General features: G+C 51.3%; 2 protein-coding genes across 6 annotated transcripts in view; one reads left to right on the forward strand and one right to left on the reverse strand.

Annotated features, from left to right (window-relative positions):
• The window catches only part of MAGI3 (membrane associated guanylate kinase, WW and PDZ domain containing 3), a 138,233-nt gene extending 123,878 nt beyond the window's left edge, over nucleotides 1–14,355 (forward strand). The window contains exons 15-21 of the mRNA XM_079761200.1: nucleotides 603–791; nucleotides 6,324–6,509; nucleotides 8,204–8,306; nucleotides 8,943–9,054; nucleotides 9,525–9,668; nucleotides 12,085–12,223; nucleotides 13,417–14,355. Of these exons, the coding sequence (XP_079617326.1) occupies nucleotides 603–791; nucleotides 6,324–6,509; nucleotides 8,204–8,306; nucleotides 8,943–9,054; nucleotides 9,525–9,668; nucleotides 12,085–12,223; nucleotides 13,417–14,339 (1,796 nt within the window). The 3' untranslated portion in view covers nucleotides 14,340–14,355. The remainder of the gene's footprint in view (nucleotides 1–602; nucleotides 792–6,323; nucleotides 6,510–8,203; nucleotides 8,307–8,942; nucleotides 9,055–9,524; nucleotides 9,669–12,084; nucleotides 12,224–13,416) is intronic.
• A 976-nt stretch (nucleotides 14,356–15,331) lies between these two features.
• The window catches only part of PHTF1 (putative homeodomain transcription factor 1), a 40,434-nt gene continuing 31,937 nt past the window's right edge, over nucleotides 15,332–23,828 (reverse strand). For 2 of the 5 annotated variants that reach the window (XM_079761202.1, XM_079761206.1), the window contains 3 exons: nucleotides 17,473–23,622; nucleotides 16,133–16,193; nucleotides 15,332–15,450 (listed from right to left, as the gene is read on the reverse strand). In XM_079761202.1, the coding sequence (XP_079617328.1) occupies nucleotides 23,602–23,622 (21 nt within the window). In that variant the 3' untranslated portion in view covers nucleotides 15,332–15,450; nucleotides 16,133–16,193; nucleotides 17,473–23,601. The remainder of the gene's footprint in view (nucleotides 15,451–16,132; nucleotides 16,194–17,472; nucleotides 23,623–23,828) is intronic. The other 3 variants (XM_079761205.1, XM_079761203.1, XM_079761204.1) reach the window with 3 other exon arrangements.

The raw sequence follows: 23,828 nt of genomic DNA on the forward strand, positions 1-23,828 counted from the left end.
GGCCGACTCCCTGCCCGGGAGAGGTTGCTATTCTGTGGGCAGCTCGCCACGTGCCTGCGAACGGCTCCTGGCTCCCTCGTCCGATGTCATCACCAGGAAACGGCGGCCTGAACGCCGCCGCCGTGAGAGGCAGACCCGGCAGAGCACCGTCCCACCCGTGCCGGGCGGCACCCTGTCCTGGGGCGGCCACCTCCCAGACGCCATGCGCCTCAGCCCCTGCTCTCAGTGCCATTGGAAGTTGATCTCAAAGGGAAGCTCACTGTGCCACCTCTCAGCCGCAGCACTTGCTAAAATTACTGGTCCAGGCTAAAACCTTTCTGGAATTCTAACCATTTCAAGGACTGTTTTACTATCAAATCTGACGGAAGCTTTGAAAACCCCCTCTACAGTGAGGTCCCATTGTGTATTTTTCCAGTTGCTTACGTTAAGGGTATTTCAGTCCGCAGACAGCTGCTGCCCACATCTGCCCTCAGATTATGCCCAGAGCTTGGTGGGCAGCTTTTCTATTCTGTCATTAGAAACTAAATTTTTTGTGACAAGCTTAGCACAAAAATGCTTTCGTTCTCAACAATGACGATGTGTATCGATCATGTTTGTTGTAGAGAAGCAGCCCGAGGACGACAGCCCCCACGCCTTCCTCTCAGCACAGAACGGGTCCCCGCGCCTGAACCGAGCGGACGGCCCCGCCAGGCCTGCGCCCCCGGAGGCCTATGAGGTCGTCCTGCAGCGGAAGGAGAATGAAGGGTTTGGCTTCGTCATCCTCACCTCCAAAACCAAGCCGCCTCCCGGAGGTGAGGGCTGCTGGGCCTGCTGTCCCGACCCACCGCTGGGTCTCCCACGGGGGCTCACGAAACTGACCAGGAATGATGTTCAAATGGCTTAGAGACATCACCCTTTAAGAATGATGAGTATTTTCTTTATTTTCCAACTAGAGGCCTGGTGCATGAAATTCATGCACTCGGGGGGTTGGATGGAGGGGCCTCAGCCCGGCCTGCGCCCTCTCGCAGTCCAGGATCCCTCAGGGGATGTCCAACTGACAGCTTAGGCCCACTCCCCGCCCGCTCCTTGTAGGGAGCAGGCCTAAGCTGGCAGTCAGACATCCTTAGCGCTGTCACAGAGGCAGGAAAGGCTCCTGCCACTGCGCTCACCAGCCATGAGGCCCGGCTTCTGGTTGAGCAGCGTTCCCCCTGTGGGAGTGCACTGACCACCAGGGAGCAACTCCTGCATTGAGCATCTGCCCCCTGGTGGTCAGTGCACATTATAGCAACTAGTCATTTGGCCATTCGGTCAATTTGCATATTAGCCTTTTATTATATAGGATGAGGCGATCTGGCCCAAACCTCCTAGTTTATGTGTCATCTCAGATTCCAGAAACGAAGGGTCCGTGGCTCGGTTTGCATTAAGAAGAATTCTATGGCAGTATGTCGGGGACGGGACCTGACCTAGTCAAAGGACAGTGCTGAAGTTTTTAATATGGGGGCACAGGTGGTGTTTTAATTAGGAGAAATCGTGTAGGCAGCAGTGAATCCAGTGCTAGAAGCAGTTGAGAGGAAGCAAAACAGATTCACAGAAAAACCTTGACCCAGATATGTCTTCAATTGTCCCTTTGTGTTATTTAACAGTAATTGCCATATTTTGCCTCTAAAGCGACCTTCTTGTGTATGCTTCATTGGAAGGCAAACATTTTGTCAGAACCTTTGAAAATTAATCTAGATATCCCGAACTGGCATAACGAGAATATTCTCATCTGTGAGGGATGAATGTATTAACTCCCTTACCAGAGAGGAATTATTTCCAGTATGTTCAGGGCTGTTAGGGTTCACCAAATAAAAAAAATTTGTCTCATCTTAGTGTTTCTAAGAAATAATTATCTCTAAATGTAATTAGGAAATCCAAATGAGTAAGAGAACCGGCAAATGATTCGTTATGTAGCATGTTTGTCTGGTAACTTTATTTTTCTAAGTCGGATGAAAAGCATCTCTGGCCACATGACAGATGCCTCTTGCCTTTGCCTGTGGGTTTATTTCTTGGGTCGTGAGATCCTTTTAGACGAGATGGTCACTAAAACCTTAGTGACAAAAGCAGACACTTTCGGGAGCCCAAGAATTTGCAGAAATCTTGCTAAAATGAATGCCCGCGTGTGAAGGAGGAAGCCGGTGACATGATGAGTTATGGCTCCAGTGTCAGGCCACTGCTCACTGCTACTCCTTTCCATTTTCCATAAGCAGTTGCTATGGTAACACTTGGAACTGGAACTGTCTCTGGTGCTGTGAGGATGATTATGTGGCCTGATTCAGAAAACTGAAAGAAAGCAGCTTTTAGGTGCCTTTTATGTTCTGTCGTTGGAAATCAGGATTTCCAAACACAAAGAACCATCTCAGATCATCGTATTCTAAACCTCAGAGCGTACAGTAACCCAGCCTTCCAGGTCAACCAAGACGGTGGAAGATCATTACTCGGTATGATAGATGCTGCGCACTTTTTATATCGAAGCGATTCCTTTTCTCGAACTATAAAAATCAGGGCGGAGTCCATCTGCACCATAAAACTAAGCAATATGGAGGGATTCAGTAAAATAAGTTGCATAACTTAAAATGCTTAACACTTTCATAGTGATTCTATTTAAAATGTGTATTACACTTTAATATATTACATATTAGATATATTCTGATTTGTGTGTATTGTATTTGTTTATACTTAAAATGTTTAACTATTTTGTAGTTAACTTGAGTTGTTCCTTGCAGTTTGGGTGGTTTTGTGTGCCATCGGTCTCTGTGAGATAGTGGCATCAGTGGTGGGCTCTGCGGCCTGGCGAACTTGGGTTCAGGCCCTGCTGGAGTCTTGTGATCTGGGCAAGTCGCTTGCCCTCAAAGAGCTCCAGGTTCCTCTGTGAGGGGAGGACGGTGGTAGTGCTTCCTGTCTCACTTGCTTCTGGGGATTAAAGGAGCTACAGCCCAGAGGTCCGTAGCCTGGACCCGCCGCCGCCGCCGCCATCCTCGGCATTATCTGTGAAATTGTTTGTCACTGTCTCTTGATCTTTTTTTAAAAGAAACTTTGAGAAGTTTATTAATACTTGAGTAATGAGATGGGAAAGAAAGCTCAATTAAAATGTAAGATTGAAGCAGCAGCTAATGTGTGGCAGGAAATGAGTGTTTGCAGCTCATTAATTATCAGCTTGAATAGTAAATTAGGCTCAGGTTGGCACTGCATCTCACATCAAGTCCTTGGGATTTTCAGTCGGGTGCAAAACCAGAACCGATCACCTCACTCACACGCTCGTTAACGGGCTCACAAGACGCCGAGCTGCGAGCAGCCTCCTAGAACCCCACGCGTCCATCTCCTGGAGACGGAGGCCGGGCCGGGGTGAGGGGATGAGGAGCCTCACGCAGAGACGGGGCCAGTGCCGGGCACTGCGAGGCAGAGGTTTGGTTAGAGAAGAGTTTACATCAGAGCACAGGCGGGGAGCCTGCCTGTCCGAAGAGGTCCTTCTTTACGGGCCTGGGGCTGGTCTAGATCGGTCTTCAGCTCAGTATGGGTTATTTTTTCCTGCCGACACTTGTCACAGGAAAGTTCCCAGGGGCACCTCTCACAGTTTTAAAGGTCTGCGGTTCCATTCCGGTGACTTTCGGAGGTCGGGGCGCAGGCCAGCACCTCGTTGGCGGGCCCAGCCGGCATCAGTGCTCGATGAGGACGAGAAAAGACTCCTGTTTCCGATGAAAAGGACTGGCTGGCTCTTGCTTTGCCAGGACCTCAGCGGTGTTCGTGTCTCTCTCCCGCATCACAGACTCTTCAGTCCTGGTTGCGAAGGGTTCCTTTGAGAAGGGGCATTTCCAGCCACCGCCCTCTCTTTCCCTGAAATGAAAGGTCTGGGGGCCCGGCTGTGAGCCGGGTTGAGGCCGGAGCTGAATGAAGGCGGGTGAACTGACTTTATGGCAAACATCTGCAGACTTTCAAACCAGAAAAGCCAGGGCAGGACGGCAGACTGTCCTTAGCTGGGTGTTCTCCGAGGGGTGACCTTGAAAGGTCCCGGTCCTTTCTGGGCATGCTCAGAAGCTGTCCTTCTCCTGGTCTCTCGGCGGTGTCGCTGTCTGGCCAAGACGAGGACAGTCCGACTGCTTTTACTGTCCCTCGTCCGGGAGGCCCCGTCCTCAGGCCTGCCTGCTGAGAGGGAGCCCGGGACCCGGAGGAATTCTGGCCGAAGCTTTCCCGAGTCCGAGCCACCCTCTCGGGGGCCGAGGGGCGGCGTCGTTTTCTTCCCGGGGGAACTAGGGTGAGCCCTCTGCCTGAGGAACTCGTTCTGGGAAGGAGAGTAACTGAGGTATCGATTTGGAGAGTCCCCAGGGGCCCCTGTGTCAGCCCCGTGTCTGACCGGCCAGCGGGTGTGCATTAGTGTGGCTCCCGCCTGACACAGGGTGTGGCCTTCCTCCTGCCACTTGCCTCTCGGCCTCGTTTGTACGGAAAACAGCACGGTAAGCGCTTGAGATCGTTCAGAGCGAAAAGGCCCTCGCTTCCCACATCGACTTCCTCGCTTTAAGATAAAATCTCTCCCTGTGAAACCCTGGAAGGGCCGAGGAACGGCAGCGTCCGTGGGGACGTCAGTCACGGCCAACAGCAACTTCCAGGCCCCAGTGAAGGCCTGTTGAAAGGTCTCTCGCTCGCGCTGGTTTGGCTCAGTGGCTAGAGCATCGGCCTGCGGACTGCAGGGTCCCGGGTTTGATTCCGGTCAAGGGCACATCAAGGGCACATGCCCAGGTTGCGGGCTCGATCCCCAGCAGGGGGCGTGCAGGAGGCAGCCAATCAATGATTCTATCACTAATGTTTCTCTCCCTCTCCCTTCCTCTCTAAAATCAATAAAAAAATATATATATTTTTTAAAGTAAAATGTCTCTAATAGGCACCAAATAAGACTCAGAAATACTTAGCAAGGAGCCCAATGACTGTGGGAATTAAACGCCATCACAGTGCCACTTAAAAATATTAATTGTCCCTTTTCCTAACAGGCAGCAGTCAGCAGGCCCAGGAGCCTGCGGGGTCACGGGCCTCAGGAAGGGAGTTCCCGGAGACCCAGGAAGGAATATCCGTATCTAGTACAGATGCCCCATCCATAACAGTGAAGTGTCCTGATAGTTCGTCGGGAAAGCCTTTAGCCTGTGAGCCAGGCGTTCATATAGAACCGCCCAGGGCAGTGGTCGGCAAACTGCGGCTCTCGAGCCACATGCAGCTCTTTGGCCCCTTGAGTGTGGCTCTTCCACAAAATACCACGGCCTGGGCGAGTCTATTTTGAAGAAGTGGCGTTAGAAGTTTAAGATATTTGGCTCTCAAAAGAAATTTCAGTCGATGTACTGCTGATATTTGGCTCTGTTGACTAATGAGTTTGCCGACCACTGGCCCAGGGTCTGTGCAAAGGGCTTGGGCCTCACTTTGTCCGTTCAGGGTAGGGTTTTATCCACGGGCCACATATGTTAACGTAAAGCGTTAATGTTCTAATTCCACTTCTTAAAATTCCTAACTTTAAGAAGATCTAAAGGCCTGAAGACAAGGAGTTAATTTTGCTCTAGAGCTAAGTACGATTCATTTGAATGGTCAGTCGTTTCACTACACTCGGATTCCTAACCAAGAACTTCCGAGTCCTCCCCTGGAGTTAAAACTGCGTTCATTTACAAGGTCCCTCCCTCGTGGGAGTCGATGCCCTGCGAGAGGCCGGAGGCTATCTCATTGTTGCCGTTTCTAAAACAGTCCACGATGTGATGCAGCCTGAACAGCCAGCAACAAGACAAGAGCCAGCAGGTTGGCGAGATGTTCTCATCAGTACCAGCGAGGTCGGGCGTCTCTCAACAGGACTGTAGGATGACTGTATAAAGACTGGGGGAAGGTTTCTGGTGAATGGAATACAGCAAAGAGGTTGGGATGCTGCGGCTGCAGCTATGTGAAGCGTGGCTCAGTGGTTGAGCATCGACCTGTGAACCAGGAGGTCATGGTTCAATTCCCGGTCAGGACACATGCCCAGATTTTGGGCTCAACCCCTAATAGGGGGCATGCAGGAGGCAACCGATCGATGATTCTCTCTCATCATCGTTTCCTCTCTCTCGCTCTCAGAAAGCAATAAAATATATATTTTTTTAAAAAGAGAGTGCATGTGGGCAAGAAGGGGAAGGTTATAGATAGGAAATAGCTGCATTTGGATAGGAGGCTCACATGTGTTTTTTTTGCTGTATTTTTTCAAGAATTTTATTTGCTGTTGTGTTGAATTTTTAAATGATGTGATAAATCTAACCCTAACAGGTATTTAAATAATTGAAAACCTGGGGATGTTTTTCTTACAGTTATTCCTCATAAAATCGGCCGAGTCATAGAAGGAAGCCCCGCTGACCGCTGTGGGAAGCTGAAGGTGGGAGACCACATCTCAGCAGTGAATGGGCACTCCATCGTCGACCTGTCCCACGACAGCATCGTCCAGCTGATCAAGGACGCCGGCGTCACGGTCACACTGACGGTCATCGCCGAGGAAGGTAAGGAAGGGAGCAGTCGACCTAAGGCAGTAGACCGAGGGGCCCCGAGGGGCCCAGAGCCTGCAGAAGGCCTGGCTCCCTCTAATGTGCCCTGGAGTCTCATTTTTTGCCTTTTCCATTTTATATACTAGAGGCCCAGTGCATGAAATTTGTGCAAGGGTAGGGTCCCTAGCAGCTGCTGGCTGGGGCCTTTTTTCATTGTGTGCCGCCCCCCTGGTGGTCAGTGCACATCATAGCGAGTGATCGAACTCACAGTCGGTCATACTCCCGAGGGGACACTTTGCATATTAGGCTTTTATATATATACTAGAGGCCCAGTGGGGCCCCTCGGCCTGACCTGTGAGATTGGGCCGAAACCAGCTCCCCAACATCCCCCAAAGGGTTCCGGATTGTGAGAGGGCTCAGGCCAGGCCGAGGGACCCCACTGGTGAACAATCGGGGCCCAGGAGGGACGCAGGAGGTTGGCCAACCTGGGAGGGACCATGAGAGGGCTCCAGGGCGTGTCTGGCCTGCCTCGCTCAGTCCCCATCGGCCGGACCTCAGCAGTAAGCTAACATACTGGTCGGAACATCTGCCCCCTAGTGGTCAGTACATGTCATAGTGAGCGGTTGAGTGACCTTAGCATATCATTAGCATATTACACTTTGATTGGTTGAACGGTCGACTGGACACTCAGCATATTAGGCTTTTATTATATAGGCTATAGATATTTCAGAAAGGAAGGGAGAGGGAGAGAGAGAGAAAAACATCAGTGATGAGAGAGAATCATTGATCAGCTGCCTTCTGCATGCCCTACACTGGGGATCGAGCCCGCAACCCAGGCATGTGCCTGTCAGGGAACTGAACCATGACCTTCTGGTTCATAGCTCGACGCTCAACCACTGAGCCACACTAGCTAGGCAGCCTTTTCCATTTAATGGGTTAAAAAGTTTATTATAAAGTGTCACTAGCTAAAGACAACAGTAGCTCCAGCTAGAGAGTGGTGGCCATTTGTGTGCCAGGGAAGTAAGCAGCCCGCAGCAAGAGAGATTGGTAGACTATTCCGACCGTATGTCCTTTTAAATAAGTCTTAAGGCTGCAGAGAGAAAACCCTCTGAGGAGCTCAGTACCACATCTGCCTTCAGGGCAACGGAGCTGGAGCTGCTGCCCCAGATGCAGGAACAGATGTGCCTTTTCCTCACCTCCTATTGTGCTCTTAGAAAGATCTGCCTGCTTCTGTTTTCTAAACATTCGTCAACTCTAGGGGTGACTGTGTGCTGGAGTTCAGGGTCAGGCGAGATAACTGCTCCCGGATGAGGGACGCAGCAGGCCTCTGTCCCCGCCCCCAGGGGTTTAGAGGTGGGGGGTGAGCTCCGGAACCCACAGGGGAACAGGCTACGAGGCGGTTCCGGAGCCGTCCTCGCCGGGCAGGACCCGAGTGGCTTCCTTGGTGACTCTCCTGTTGAGCGGATCCACATCAGGTGGCGGAGGGGAGTGCGTGGAGTAAGTGACCCCTGTTCTCCTCAAACATAAACATGACTCGCCAGACACGGGGAAGGCGGCCACGTTCCTCCTCCGACAGCTGAGCAGCGGCTCGCGCCGGCCTCTGAGGCGGGAAAGGGGGACCATGTGTTACTGTCTTGTGCTCATGGATCCACTCGGCCTCCACATTTTGGGGTACAAATGCTTAGCTCTGTCTTTTCTCCTTTGAACAGAGCATCATGGTCCACCGTCAGGAACAAACTCGGCCAGGCAAAGCCCGGCCCTGCAGCACCGGCCCCTGGGACCGTCACAGGCCAACCACGCGCCTGGGGACAGGTGAGGCTTCTCTCCTCGGCACCCACTGCCCCCACACCCACCCCGCCCCGCAGTGAACTTGCACCTTCCACCTTCAGGTCCTTCCTGCACCCCCCTCCATCCCCGCACAGCCCGATTCTCCATCGCGCCAGACACGTGGGGACGGAGGAAGCCGCGGCCCCACGGGCTCGGCTACTCTGGGCCCTGGTTTGGGAGGGCAGCCCCAGCCCCAGCCCCACAGAGACTGCTGTCTCCTCGGCAACCTGAGCAGAGCAGTGCCTATACCTGTTTACTTCCTCTTCGCTCGCAACATTGGCCCTAAACACTCGGTTACTACAGACTCCTGCAGCCCCTCCGGGGTGGGCGCTCAGCAGAGCCGCCTGGCTGTGGCGCGGTCGGCTCGGGGGCCGCGGGTTGTTGCTCGAGTGCAGTTTCCTGGGTGTGAACTGCCCGGACACCGGGCCATGCGGACAGGACGCTGGCGGCGGACCGGTTTCTGCCCAGCATCCCCGTCCGGCTGGAGCCTGTCCCCACAGCAGTGCGTCGGGGCGGGCGGCCAGGCCCCGCTCTGAGGAGAAATGGAGAAGCGGCTTTGCTGGCAGCGGTTTGGGTTTGGGTTTGGGTTTGCTCAGCGCAGCGCCGGGCTTCTCTCCGCAGTGAGCCTGGCAAAGACGCGCCCGCCTCCTACAGACACTCGTGGGCGGACCACAAGCACCTCGCGCAGCCCGACACGGCCGTGAGCGCAGCTGTGGGCAGCCGGCCCCACCAGGTGAGATGCCCCCGGTGCACACTGGGTGTGTTTTTTTATTGCAAATCAGATATATTTGTTCAAGTCAGTCACTCTTGAGGACCTACTGTGAGGTTGGCCTTCCGTTGGCTTCCAGGAGGGAATGGAGAGGGACAGGAAGGTTTGCCCAGCGGGTGGAGAAATCGGAACCCTGGCTGAGTACTTGGAGCAGGGCTTGAGTTCATCAGAGGAGCTGTGGGTTTTCTCTTCTTTCGGGAAAATTAGTTAAAATCGACTTCAAGGAAGCACGTCCCAAAATTCTGTTCTGATTGACCAGCTAGCAGAGGAGACACGTAGCCCCCGATTGCGGCTGCATTTGTAAAAGCTGCGGAGCTGGGGCCGCAGCGCCCGCTCCTTCCTTGCGCCATCGCAGTGCGGCCTGAGGGTAGATCCCGTCCCCCAGCCGTGAGCGAGCGGCCCCTGGAGCCTGTCCCCCCTCTCCCCTCCCTCAGGGCCTGGGCTGCTACCCGGTGGAGCTGGAGCGAGGCCCCCGGGGCTTCGGGTTCAGCCTCCGCGGTGGGAAGGAGTACAACATGGGGCTGTTCATCCTGCGCCTGGCCGAGGACGGGCCCGCCCTCCAGGACGGCAGGATCCACGTGAGTCGGCCTCTTACCTCTGCCTTGGGCTCCAGCCGGGAAGCAGGTGCTGAGAGGGTGTGCGGGCGGCTCCGAAGTCTAAGCAGCAAGACCCGGCGTCACTAAAACCTGGGAGGCGTGTGCCTGCCGGTTCCTCTCCAACCCAGGACGCCCCTTCTTCTCTCCGTCGCTCCCGCGTCCTCGGCGCCCTGAGTGTTCCTAGTGGGTGCTCCGTAGGTATTTGCTGGAAGAATAGGATGGATGGATAACACTTGTAGCTAATGAGAGAATTATCGTTACTATTTAAGATTGGTTTCTGGAACTTATTGCTGGTAGGCAGGGCTTGGTTATACGAAGCAATTAGCAAACAGGAACATGGGAACTTGTAATAGATGGAGAGCTGTGGAGAGTGTCTGAGTCTCAGCTGGTCCTTAAATCTGCTTAAAATGTAGAGAGGAGGAGATAAGGTTCCAGGCAAAGCTGACGAGAAATCGGCGGAAGTGGGAAGAGTTCGAGTTAAGGAATAATGTCAATGTTTAACATGGGACGAAGTCAGAAAGTATCGGGATCGGCCGCCTCCCAGGCCACACGGCCTCCCTGTGTTAGTGCGAGTCTCAGCTGTGAGGGGGTGCCCTCGGCCCCGGGCAGAGTTCACCTGAGGCTCAGCGAGACGGTCCGTGACGGCTGCAGAGAGACCAGGTCTGTCCTGCCGGTGCCTTTGGGAGGCATGTGGGCTCTTGATATGATCTGAGATGATCATGTGAACAACTGTCAGAAATATGATTTTGTAATATTTTTAGTGGATGTTTTAAAAACTGTGAGATTGCCTTAAAAATAGTTTTTTGAGAGAGCCAAGTTTTTCTTTATCCCTTCTTCCTCCCGTTCTCTTATTCTCGTTTTTTTCTCCATCCCCCACAATTTTTTCAGTAATACAAACCTGAACATGAATTTGTTCTGTTTGCCAAACGATGTATTCTCACCCCATGGTAAAGTTTTAAAGTAACCGAGCTGTACACGGTGTCTGCCTCTCCCTCTCTCAGCGCCGCTTTCTGCACTGGGCCGGGCGCCGGCCCCCCCCCCCCCCCCCCAGCTCAGCTTCAAGTTAAACAACAGTGACACCTGGTGGCAAGTCTGTTCAGTTACAGCTTTTATTATAATTTACTTGTTGGCTAAAACAGTAAGAACTACGCAGGTTTGGACAGTGAATTTAAGCCAAAGAATGTGCTTGAACTTAATTATAACTTCAGTCTTGTTTTCTGAGATGTACCCAGAGCATGCGTCACACACTGTCTGCTCTAATTCTCTCTTCTCTAGCGACCAGCAGGATTACATATCTAGTGCTAATGTGTCATCTACTTCCTCATGAAAATGTTTCTTTGGTCACTTCGGGAAATCTGGGCTTTTTAAAAATCAATTATCTTGCTCTTAAAGATTTCTTTTCCACTTTATATGTGAAACCTATTGATCTTGTTTTCTGATATCCTCCATTTCATTTTTTTTTTCATAAGTAGACAACAAAGCACTTATTCTACTTCAAATTTTTACATTGTGCTATCTACAGTTAACTCTAATTCATACCGATGCCCTTAGGACTGTTTTGGAAAGCCCAAAAATAGGTAACTTCACACTAACATACATTTGTGCTTGGTTTGTGACCATGTTCTATCCCTTTAAGTCCTCCCAACGCCCCCAGAGGTGCACACTGATCTCGTCCCCGTCTCAGAGAGGGCGGCGAGGCCCTGTGCCAGGAGGTGGACAGTGGTACCTCCCCGCTGCTGTGTCTGGGTGTTGAGCAAGCTCACGTAGATCATTTGAATTGCTTTCGGTAATCCTCCCTTGTTTTGAAGCCAACACCCTTTAGTTAGTTTTCACCTTGAAATGTAGTTTCAAATCTGGAATAAAATCCCTACCATCATCATCTTTAATCAGGCCCTTTGCAAAGTTAAACTTGTCCGTATTTTTCCTCTAAAAAAGGACAGACATTTCTAGGAAATAGCAGAGGTACTGAGGCATCTGATTCCAATCCCTAGTCTTTGAGGGCAGCGGTCGCCAGCCCGTGGTCCGTGAGGTCCGAAAGGTTGGCGGCCGCTGTTTTAGGGAAATCGTTTTTCACTCCAGTGATGAAACAGGAGTCAGTTATTGGATTTAAATCAGTCTTCATGTGAATATATTCTCCAAGGTGAGTTTCAGTTTTAATCTAGGAGTATTTCATTGGGTTCTTGATTTCAAGATGCCCAGCTCCTGCTTCCTAGTCCTGTAAAGCTGGACGTTCCTCTTCCTGCCGCACCACCGGCCCCTCCTCACCGCGGGCGGGCGGCGCTGTGCGCAGGTGAAAGGTCTTACCAGCGGAAGGCGCGCTGGGCAAGGCCGAGCGGCTCTCGCGTCGACGGAAGCGGGACGGACGGTGGTGTGCAGCTCCTGTGTTGCTCCCTGTCAGGTCGGGGACCAGATCGTGGAGATCAACGGGGAACCCACGCAAGGCATCACGCACACCCGCGCCATCGAGCTCATCCAGGCCGGCGGGAACAAGGTCCTCCTGCTCCTGAGGCCGGGCACGGGCCTGATTCCTGACCACGGTGAGCGGGGGGCGCGCCTGCAGCTGCAAAGCCGAGAGGATTAGGGGGTCAGGAAGAGGAACGTGGACTTGGAGGGGATAGCTCACCTGCTAAGTCCCAGAAAAGCCAGAATCATCGACAGCTAGCGAGATCGCATGGTTTTCATTAGTTATAAACAATATTACAAAGTAGGTGGCTCCAGGCAGGACTTAGCTTCCCATGTATTCCATTCCAGCCAACTTCCACAGAAAACGTAGAAATGTGCCTGTGAGAACGAGGCTGTTGGAGGCAAGTGGTTTAAATGTCTCAAAAGGCATCCGGAGCCCCTTCAGCCGGCACGTATTCCGCAGCGTCAGCCCCGCTCCTCGGCGGAGCAGCCTGAGCTTCCGGCCCTCTGGTCCTGCGGGTGCCCCGGGCGTGCTGAGGTGGCAGTGAGCTCAGATGCTGCACTGGCCTAGAAACGAGGAGGCGCCCACCCGAGGGCCCCGGGCGGGACCTCCCGCAGCCCCTCTCGGCCTGCGATCCTCTGACTGTCACCTCCCACCGTCTGCTTGTCGCTGTGCTGACCGCGCCGCGTGCACACAGTCCTAGGCCTTTTCTCTTCCTCCTCAGGTTTGGCTCCCTCCGGTCTGGGCTCCTACGTGAAACCTGAGCAGCATTAAGGCTTTCAGGGCTTTTCTTGGTCTTTCCTTAAACAGACTTGGTAAATCTGCATGTCTTGTCAATCACTTCCGCCTTTTTTTTTCTTTTTCATTAAAAATGATGCTATGAGATACACCTAATTCTCCTGCTGCACTTTCCCGTTTCCTTTTGACGTTGAATTTGACAGCTTAATGAAGAAAATTATTTACAAATGCCCGCGAACCACAGTGCGGTCTCCTGTATTAGTGAGCTAGCATGTCCGTAGGCTGGATCCACTGGTTAGAGCTAAATTAGTACGCCTCTCGGACCAGGTAATTTGGTCTAATTTTTAAGTTTTTATTGGGCTTTACCACATAAGTAACTGGAAAAAGTGACGACTGATGTTTGCTGTATGTTTAAACACCCTACCCTGGATGTACAAATACAGCTGTCTGTGTTCGCCTGCCTTTATGGAGTTATGTAAACTGTTTGTCGGATGCTCATCCACTTCAAATGGCTGTCAAAGTTCAAAACTCACTGCTCCTCGCTCACAAGTCTAACATTTAACCATGTTCCCCTCCCACCCTCCCCAGGCGATCGGGATGCCACTCACCCTCCATCTCCCCACGTGATTTACGACGAACAGCCGCCATCGGCCCCACCCTCGCGCTCTGCTTCCATGTCTGAAGAGCCGGTAACTGGAGACGCTTCGGTGAGAGCGCCGACGCGGGAAAAGGCAGGAGAACTCCAGGACCCGGTGCCTGGAAGGAAAAGCACGTCCCATCAGTCCCTTCCCCAGAAAAGCGTGAGTAAGAGGGACCCGCCCGCCAGCCACGGGCACGGGGACAAGAAGAGTCTCTTAAAAGTAGAAAACGGAGCCTCCCACCGGGGCCGGTCCGCCAGCCCTCGGAAGTCCGCCAGTCGCTACTCAGAGGACCATTTAGAAACCATCCCCGGTCCTCTCAAATGTGACCCGAAAAGGCGGCCCCGGGACCGGTCGTCCAGCCCCGGGAGAGGGGAGAAGCAGAGCAGCGCCAGAGCCGGTTCCGGCCAGGACCCCGCCAGGAACAGCAGAGGGCGCTCTTCCAGCCCAAAGAAGCCGCCGAGGACGGAGGGCGGCAGAGACCAGGCGGGGGCCCCGGCCGGGGACAGCGCCCCGCCGGCCGCAGGTGGGGTCCGGACCGAGCCGAAGCAGAGTCAGCCCGGGAAAAGCAGGACGCGCTCTCCGGAGAAAAAAAGCAAGAGGACGGACGAAAAGTCTCTCCCGTCCAAAAAGGCCACGCACGTCGCTGGCCGCGGAGGACCTGAAGGTGACAAAGGCAAGCGAGCCCCCTCGGGGGAGACGTCGGAGAGGAAGCTGAAGCCGGACGCCGCCGAGGACGACAGCGGGAAGGAGGCAGCCGACGGCGCCCGGGGCTCTCCGGGCCGGCGGGCGCCCATCACGCCAGGGCCCTGGAAGGTGCCGAGTGCCAGCAAAGCCTCGGGCTCGGCTGGGGTGGCCGAGAGACGGCTGTGACCTGTAAGCGTTTCCCCAGTCTCTTTCAGACATGCTCGCACCCAAGCACACTTGGACTTCTCCAGCCACCCAGGTGCGGGAAGGGCCCTGGTCGGTGGCCCCGGGCAGGCTGCCCCCCGTCGCGCCCGCCTCGCCCTCAGGCCGTGGGAACAGATGGCGTGGGTGACAGTAACAGTGGGGTCACCACTCACGGTAGGTCTGTGCCAAGTTCTCTGCCGCCTCACTCCGTCTCCTCCTCCTCGCTCAGTATTGCCACAGCGTGACGGTGGGGTCTGGCCTGGAAGTCACGTTCTCCATAGCATGTTGCATGTTTACAGAGAGCATTCGCGTCCCTGCAGGAGAGGGGACTCGGCTCCTGGCTACAGATGGCGTCCCAGTTCAAAAATACCACTCACCGTCCTGCTGGGAAGAAAAACAGGTGGTCAGATCCTGAGCGCGCACGGTTTTCTATCTTCATTCCGCTGGGCAGGTGTTCCAGTAACAAAGGTGTTACACTGCGCGTTCCGAAGGAGGAAGCGCTGAGGCCAAGGGGCGCCCCCCTCCTGCCCCCCCCCCCCCCCCAGCCGCGGGAATGCCGTGTGCGCCTGGTCGGAGAAAAACCACCAGGTTTCCATTCCTGGCTCTCTGGGTTGCACCTGCTAAGCCGTTGGTGGTTAGTCCCTATTTGCAGTCACAATAGGATTCAGATGTGGGAGGGACGCAGTCTTACAAGCAGTTTCACGGAAGCTGCCAAGCCTCCCACGCCTCGCAGGCGAGGACGGGCAGGCTGGGCCTCCCGCCTCCCTCGCTCCACTGACTGTCTAAAGGCCAGAAAGGGAGCCCCAACCTCTGCTTCGCCTGTGGGACCCTCGGGTCCAGTGAAAGGTGGTGGTGGGAGGTGGCGGCAGTTTTAACCACCAAGAGCGTGTTTTTCCGCCCGGAAGCAGCATTCAGTAGCAGCTAGAACTAGAGGAACTTCCAGAAGCAAGCCCTGTCGGAGTATCTGAACTCACCGTCTGTCGCTCGGGTTCCTCTCGTTGTTGTGAAACGTGTGTCCAGGCCCCTCCCTCTCGGCGTCTGACTGTGAAACTCTCTCCTGGGACGGGGGCTCGGCCCTGTCCTGTCCCGCCTCCTGTACCCACCGGACAGCGCAGAAGTAGAAGGCTTGGCCAACGCTCAGAGTTAGCACCACAGAAATGATTTATTTTCCCTCTAGCCCACAATTAGTGATAAAAATCCTATTTTCATTGTTAACTGTGACATGACTTGGGTGTCACGTGTTGTCAGTCTGATGTGGCTCTTTTCCTCAGTAACCTGTCGCTGTATTGATTATATCCTGACTTAGCAATGTGGCCTGGGAATGCTAAGCAACATATGGATGTTCTGGTTGTAAATGTTTATATATTGTACAGTACCTTTATATATACACCTGAGGTTCTGATTAGAGAAAGAGATCTGTAAATCGCTCGTTATTTTTTATATAGATATTAAAAAATCAAAAACTAATGCGTGGTCTGTCCTCAAATAGATTTAGTCCCTCCAAGTAACACAGTCCTGCCATCAAGAAAATGCTTATAATGATGACTTTATGTTTAACTCAAACCAGTTTCAAGCTTAATTATTATACCTGTTTTATACCTTTCATTGTGAAGAAAATAGCTTTGCGTAAGTAACTGACTGGAAACGCACCGCTAGACTGTTCCCATGGGGACGGTGTCAGCCCAGCTACCACCAGGTCACAAAAGCTATTTTCATCAGACTACGAAGTCTCACATTAGAATAACGTAAAAACGTTTGCTGTAGGTTACACTTACTTTTAGAATGAAGCGCTCCGACTTGATTTTGTTTAATTCTTGGTATGAAGCGGCCTAAAACCTATTTCAGAACATGGGTAACTTAGTCTTCCTAAAGGGAAAAACGAGTTCCTACCATTGCATGAACTCGGCACGAGAGGAAAGCCGCGGAGACGTGACACAGCGGAGGATGCAGAAAGGGGCAAGTCGTTCTCTTGCTGTTTGGGTGGCTGTCATCTCCTTACTGACCACAGAGCAGGCTCTGGGTGCTGTCATCTCCTTACTGACCACAGAGCAGGCTCTGGGTGCTGTTATCTCCTTACTGACCACAGAGCAGGCTCTGGGTGCTGCTATCTCCTTACTGACCACAGAGCAGGCTCTGGGTGCTGCTATCTCCTTACTGACCACAGAGCAGGCTCTGGGTGCTGTTACCTCCTTACTGACCACAGAGCAGGCTCTGGGTGCTGTCATCTCCTTACTGACCACAGAGCAGGCTCTGGGTGCTGTCATCTCCTTACTGACCACAGAGCAGGCTCTGGGTGCTGTCACCTCCTTACTGACCACAGAGCAGGCTCTGGGTGCTGTGATCGCGTCCCACCGGACAGAGCAGACCGAGCTCCTGTAACATCATCTGCTCTAACCTCGTTATGGCACCGACTCCCAAAGCCCCGGGCGCCGAAAGCCCTTGGCTTTTCACTCCTACCGGGGACTCTCCTGGCTACTTCCTTTTTGAACGGTAAGCTAGTCTCCTGTAGAAAAGGCCTTTTAAACACATGGCTACGTGAGTTTCACGTGTAATAGGTCCCGCCTGCACAGAGACTGGGTTTTACGGAAGCCAGCGTGTTCGGTTTAGCTAAACGGTGGCAGTCTGACTTCCACAGCATGTTCCTGACCGCGGGACACGGCATGAACACAGAACCCAGCCACAAACATGACGTTCAGTCCGAAGAACAGAGCATCGAGCTCCAGGGCCTAGGAGCTACCTGTGCTTTTCAACAATCACAGGTTTACTTACTGAGGCCGCTCTTGACGGGCCCTGCTCTTAAGGGTTATCAGTAACACAGTGACTTGCAGAAAGCGAGCCACAGTTATTACAGGAAACCTATTCTCCTTGCTTTTCACTAACTCAAAGATACCCACTCACTTAGACCTGTTTTTGATGCTGCTATGCAAACAGAGCCAGAAGAAGGGGATTCTATCTGCTAGGGAGCTCTGAATCTTCCTCACACATACACCAGAAGACAAAAAACAGCCACATGCTTTCACTGAGCCTAATGCTCCCCCTCGAAGTCAAGCAGAACTCTGAACAAATACACAAATCCAAGAGGCCTATGTTGTCCTTAATAAGCCACCACTCTTACCTTGAGCCATGCCTTGTTACAGCCGTAGGCCCCGGACATGCGCAGGGAAGGGGTGGAAGTACTTGTGAAATTCAAACGTCCGTCCAGGCGGGCGCCCACAACTGCAAAAGGCAAAGGGTTCCTTTAAATGACTAAACTGGCCGAGGCGTGTATAGAGGAGATGACGTTTAATAAACTTTCTCAATAATCCCAAGTCATGCATTACCTTTGAAAGTGAGACCCATTCGGCCCATTATGCATATGTAGATCTAAAAAAATGTCAAGAACGAATTTCATTAACTGGAAAGGAGGTTAATTGTACAGTGCCTAAGTCCACTTACCTCTAAATGCAATGAACCAAGACTAAAAACAATCCATCAGCTTACACTTGTGAGAGAAACTGGAATTGAGAATGGTCTTATGTGTCTCTGAAAGTCAAGAAAACCAGTCCCCGTTAGGCAAGTATCTGGTTATTCACCTTTTCAGAGTGAGTCGTTTAGATTCGTGGTCGACAAACTGCGGCTCGCGAGCCACATGCGGCTCTTTGGCCCCTTGAGTGTGGCTCTTCCACAAAATGCCACGGCCTGGGCGAGTCTATTTTGAAGAAGTGGCGTTAGAAGAAGTTTAAGTTTAAAAAATTTGGCTCTCAAAAGAAATTCCAATCGTTGTACTGTTGGTATTTGGCTCTGTGGACGAATGAGTTTGCCGACCACTGGTTTAGATTATACCTGGGCCACACATACGTGTTCAGGAAGTCTGAGGCCATCCCTCCGTAGCAATTAGGGGGAATAACTTTTCCCAATACAACAAATTATAAAATTAAGTGAACCTCCTGTGGTTATTCCAGTTAAATGTAGGAATAGTCTATACTAGTTCTGTCTTTACAGTTTGGGTTAATTTCTCCAGGACATAAACATCAGGTAGGTGATACCACTCCTTTTGGGGGATCACAGCAAAGCCCACGTTCCTAGAAATGGTTGCACAGACACACACGGAGCGCCGAGGGTGAGCGAGTCGTGAGGGCACCCTCCCCATCCTAGCAGAGGAAACAACTGCATGAAGGTCAATTACTCGAGGTCTGTTTTTCATTTATTCTATCGAGTACCGAGGATGGGCTCAGGTACTTACTGCTCGGTGTTCTGGGGACCGAGAGGTGAACAAAACAATAGCGCCTGCCTGGAGGGGCGCTCAGCCCAGTGGAAGGTCGAACAAGGAGGCAAAGCATAAACAGGGCAATCAGCCTGTGAGCAGCAGCAGGAAGAGCCCTCACTGGCGCCATCAGAGAAGGCCCCGCGAAGGCCCCGACAGCCGGAGGCCATCCGAGGGAGGGCCCAGAAAAGCACACTCGAGCAGTCAGTGGTGCAGGGGAGGAGCAGGGAGGTAGGGGATAGAGAAGGAAACCTGGAAAGGGAGCAGGCATGATAGGGCATGGCTTGGAGGCCGCCACAGGGGAGCCAGGAAGGGTTTCGGGAGGGAGAAAGCTTTAGAGTTCCCATGTTTTTAAGTTCACGCGTGTGGCTGTGGAGAGGCGACTGGGAGGCGAGAATGGAAGGGCCCGGGGGTCGGCATCGTGGCGCAGGTGGACGTGCGGAGGCCTCACCTGCAGCCGTGGAGTGTAGACCTGACGGGGCGTGGCGGTGGGTTAGACGTAGAGGAGATGGAGGAGGAGAGGAGCCGAGAATAAAGCCAGAGCCTTTGGCTTGAACAACTAGGAAAACTTTGTTCCATTTACTGAGGTGAGAAAAACATTTATTCTTCCACTTGCCACCTACCCCCCACCACAGTGCTAGTGCCCCACAGCCAAGGTGAGCGAGGCACAGAGGGGACACCCACCACCGCAGGGTACACACACCACTTTCCTTAGCCAACATGAGGCCATTCCACTGTGACCCCAGCAGCACAAATAGCGCAGGTAAGAGAAATAAAACGTGTGCAATACCGCCATCTGCTGGACAACAAACGAAAGTACACTACCCATCAGCCTGCTGAATTGTATGTTCACAGCAGCACAATTTACCATAGCTAAGACTTGGAAATAGCCTAAGTGCCCATCAGCAAATGAGTGGATTAAAAAACCATGGTACATTTACACAATGTAATACTACACGGTAATAAAAAAGAAATAACTTACCATTTGCAACAGCATGGATGGACCTGGAGAGCATTATACTGAGTCAGAGAAAGTTAAGTATCACATGATCTCACTCATATATGGAATCTAATGAACCAAATAAACTGATGATCAAAAATAGACCCAGAGCCCTAACTGGTTTGGCTCAGTGGATAGAGCGTCAGCCTGCGGACTGAAGGGTCCTGGGTTCGATTCCAGTCAGGGGCCCATGCCTGGGTTGCAGGCTTGATCCCCAGTGGGGGGCATGCAGGAGGCAGCCGATCAATGATTCTCTCACATCATTGATGTTTCTCTCTCTCTCCCTCTGCCTTCCTCTCTGAAATCAATAAAAATATTTAATAAAAAAAGATAGACCCCGAGTCATAGAAGCATGAACACGGTTGAATCTCAGAGGAAAGGCAGGGGAGGGAGGATGGATGGGAAGAGATCAACCAATGAACTTGTATGCATATATGCATAACCCGTGGACACAGACAATGGGGTAGTGAGCGCCTGGGGAAGGGGGGGAACGGGAGTGGGCTGGAAGAGGCTAATGGGGGCGGGGGAGGAGGACTTATGTCATACTTTCAACAATAAAGATTTTTAAAAACACTAAAATTTAATTTTCCTTCTAAAAACCCCACAAAACCACTATCTAAAGAAAAGACCTCACCATCTCCAATGCACAGGCAGGAAAACAATCTGTCCAATACCATTAACAGCCAAGGTACCTGGGAGCATAGAAGGAAATGAAGTCTCCAGAACCAAATTCAATGTCACCAAGACTGTGGCTTACATGACCGAGTTTAAGACTGCAGTCATGAAGCAGCTCAATGAGATACATGAAAGATATAAAAAGTAATCGAACGTCTATAGATGAAAATACATGGAGTAGGATTAATAGAAAATTAGTGCAGAAGAAGAGATAGTGAAGAAGATACAGAATAGAAACGATCCAAAATTAACAACAGAGAAAGAAGACTGGAACAATGTATAGAATGTCAGTAAGCTGCCGGACAACGTCACGCAGCCTGACATACATGTTATATGCACAGAGACCGGAGGTGGTGGGTGGAAGTGGGTATTAAAAACATCCAAAAGTTTTCCAAATCTATGTAACTCACAGATCCAATAAGTGCAACAAACTTCAAGCACACAAAAAGGAAAAGAAGAAAAAAACACACCAGTATACAATATAAATTGTACAAATTCAATTATAAAAACCTGAAGAGCAGCCAAAACATGTTAAAGGTATATATGTATATATAAGAAAGACAGCAGCCTTCCTGTCAGAAACAATGCCATCCAGGAAGCAGGACAGCAAAAGCATCTTTAAAACCAGAATTTTATACCCAGCAAAAATAGGTGTTTCAATGGAAAGATTCAAAAATCTTTCTCAACAGGGAGGGCCTGTACACCTTGTTAAAAGTAGTAGTAAGCCGTTGTTGGATTCTAAATTATTAGGTTTGCTTTTCAGAAAAGACACATTCGCTTTTTGAGAACAGACTGGGCTTGGGGGACCGGGATGCCATGCAAATGTAAGAGCAGAAACTTGTTTTAAAAAAACAAATGATGCCGAGTTAAACTAGGATGGTAGACGTGGGGTTACAAAAGAATGGATGGATTATAAAAGTATCTACAAGATAATTATTCAAAGACTTGGCGATTGGATATGAGGTATGAAGAATAAGGAGTTAAGAATGATTCCCAAGTTGCTGACATGAGCAACTGTATACTTATGCGCAGGGTGGAACAAAAGTAGGTTTACAGTCGTGAATACGTGAAACAATTTGTCCTTGCATTAGTATTTCCTATTGTATATTTCCAATATGAACAACTGTAAACCCACTTTGGCCCCACCCTGTAGAATTTTAACCACCTGAAAAATAATTTAAACCCATTTATACACCATCAAAATCTAACAGAAACTGCCTAAGAGTAAACTATTCTAGTACTGCTGTTAAAATAAGAACTCAGTCTCCGTAGAAACCACAAATTTTAAAAAAAAAAAAGCACTGCATTGTTTGTAGGAGGAAAAAGGCATCAGTCTCTGCTGACATCTGCCCTGACCTCAACCTGGATGTGAGGCAACTGCTCTGCTCCTTATGAAAACTAGGAAAGCGGGATTTCTCCGAGCCTTTCACAGTTCCTTCCAAAGGCGAATCGCTAATGGGGTCTCCCCTTTAAAAATGTAAGTAACTCATGCAGCATTGGGAATGGCTGTCCACTCTTGGCAACCACTGTTGGTTCAGCAACCTTGCTTCCTATGTTTCCATTTTCACAGGAACCTGTCAATAAAAATTTTTAAAGGGTTTTAAGCAGCAATAACAGCTGTTTTTGTGGATTTACTAAGTGCTAACTAAGTACTTCAGCAGTGCCGAGTACCTTACAAGATAACCTCACTGACAACCCTATGAGGGAGGCATCAGCCCCATTGAAAGGGCAGGGAAACAGATACAGAGGTGAAGGAACTTGCCCAGGTCATGAAGCTAGTAAGTGGCAGAACCAAGGGGGTGGACCCAGAAATGTCTCACCCCACCCCCTGGTCTCTTGAGAAATTCGTCTTTAAACCTCGGAAATCTTCCTGCCATTAGGGTAGGTGGAGCCCTGATGGTGATGCATACCGGCTGAGCTCGGAGACACTGCGGGCTCAGTGCCAGCCACCGCCGCAAAGCGGGCCGTGATCTCTGCTGCTGGAGGGCCTTGCCTTCTAGTTGTAAAAACAAACAAACAAACAAACAAACAAACAGGCACCATCTGTGAAGCACAATAAAGCGAAGTACAATGAAACGAGGTTTGCCTATATAGACTTCACATATAATAACTTAACTTTCTAACCTTTAAAAGTTCACAAAACCGCCCTACCCGGTTTGGCTCAGTGGATAGAGCGTCGGCCTGCGGACTGCAAGGTCCCAGGTTCGATTCCGGTCAAGGGCATGTACCTTGGTTGCGGGCACATCCCCAGTAGGGGGTGTGCAGGAGGCAGCTGATTGATGTTTCTCTCTCATCGATGTTTCTAATTCTCTATCCCTCTCCCTTCCTCTCTGTAAAAAACCAATAAAATATATATATTTTTTAAATAAAAAATAAAGGTCACAAAATCTTATTACAGTGTTCAGGTTTTCAATTTGCCTCAATCGATGCTTCAAAACAGGTAACTCAATGACTAAGAACTACATGTAAACTGCCAGAGTTTCCACCCCACGTGCACACGGCCGTGTGTGCCCCAGGGGACACTGCAGAGAATCTAAGTCGTCAGAGGCTTCGTTTGGCTGAGAATAGACACACAGGACCCGGAACCAAGGGCTGGATCCTTGAACTGCACAACAGGTAAACCATCATCACTGCTTCACTTCGTACTGGGACAGGCATCGGCTCAGGTCGCTACGGAAACCACGTGTGCTGGGATGTGCATGAGTACGCACACACGTAAATCTCTCCATGGCATGTCACACGCATGACTCGTTCACCAACAACGATACTGCTACCAAATTAACCTCAAATTTATAAACAAATTAAAAATGCATCCATAGTCTAACAGAAACTCAGTTTAAAAAGTTAGTTTTTTCCTTCAATGACAAAAGGAAGCCTGGAAACTGACAATCTCCAATAAAGTTCTTTTATTTGAGTTCAACCTAAAATAGCTGGATCTCTCTGCTGGAGAAATGAAGCCTCCGCTTCTGTTCACGACATAGAAAGTACTGAATTTGCATATTTCCCATAAAGTATAGTTACCCAGAGACCGTTTCCAGTAAACATGACTGTCCCGGCAGGAAACGTGCAGAACACGTGTCCTGCCTCAGAGAGTGGTCCTCGTGTCCCCGTAGTCTCTGCCTCCCCACTGTCCAGCCGCTGGAGCCTGAGAGAGGCCCGGAGCGCGCGCCCTGCTGGCCGAGCACCGGCTCCCGAGCACGTGAGGTCCGGCCGAGCGGAGACCCCTCCGTGCCGGCGGCGGTGGGCACCTCACGGTTTCCTCGTCGTCTCTTTCCTGAATGGGGACGTGTCGCAGCAAGGGGAGCGAGTCCGGCGCGTGGCTCAGCTTAGGATTTGATTTTCCACAGCTAAGAAAGGAAAGTCACCGGTAAGCTGGCTTTAAGACAAACAGGGGGGGTTAGAAGAACACTTACAGACTAAGAACCAAGAACCCTTTGACAAGAAGAAAACTGGCAGCCGCCACCGCAGGCCACCGCAGAGGAAAAGATGCGAAGCGTGTCCAGGACCGAGAACGGCACCCGCGGTTCCTGGTTCTGGGTTTCATTCATTCTGA

The sequence above is a fragment of the Cnephaeus nilssonii genome (assembly GCF_951640355.1).
Source record: "Cnephaeus nilssonii genome assembly, chromosome: 21".
NCBI lineage: Eukaryota > Metazoa > Chordata > Mammalia > Chiroptera > Vespertilionidae > Cnephaeus > Cnephaeus nilssonii.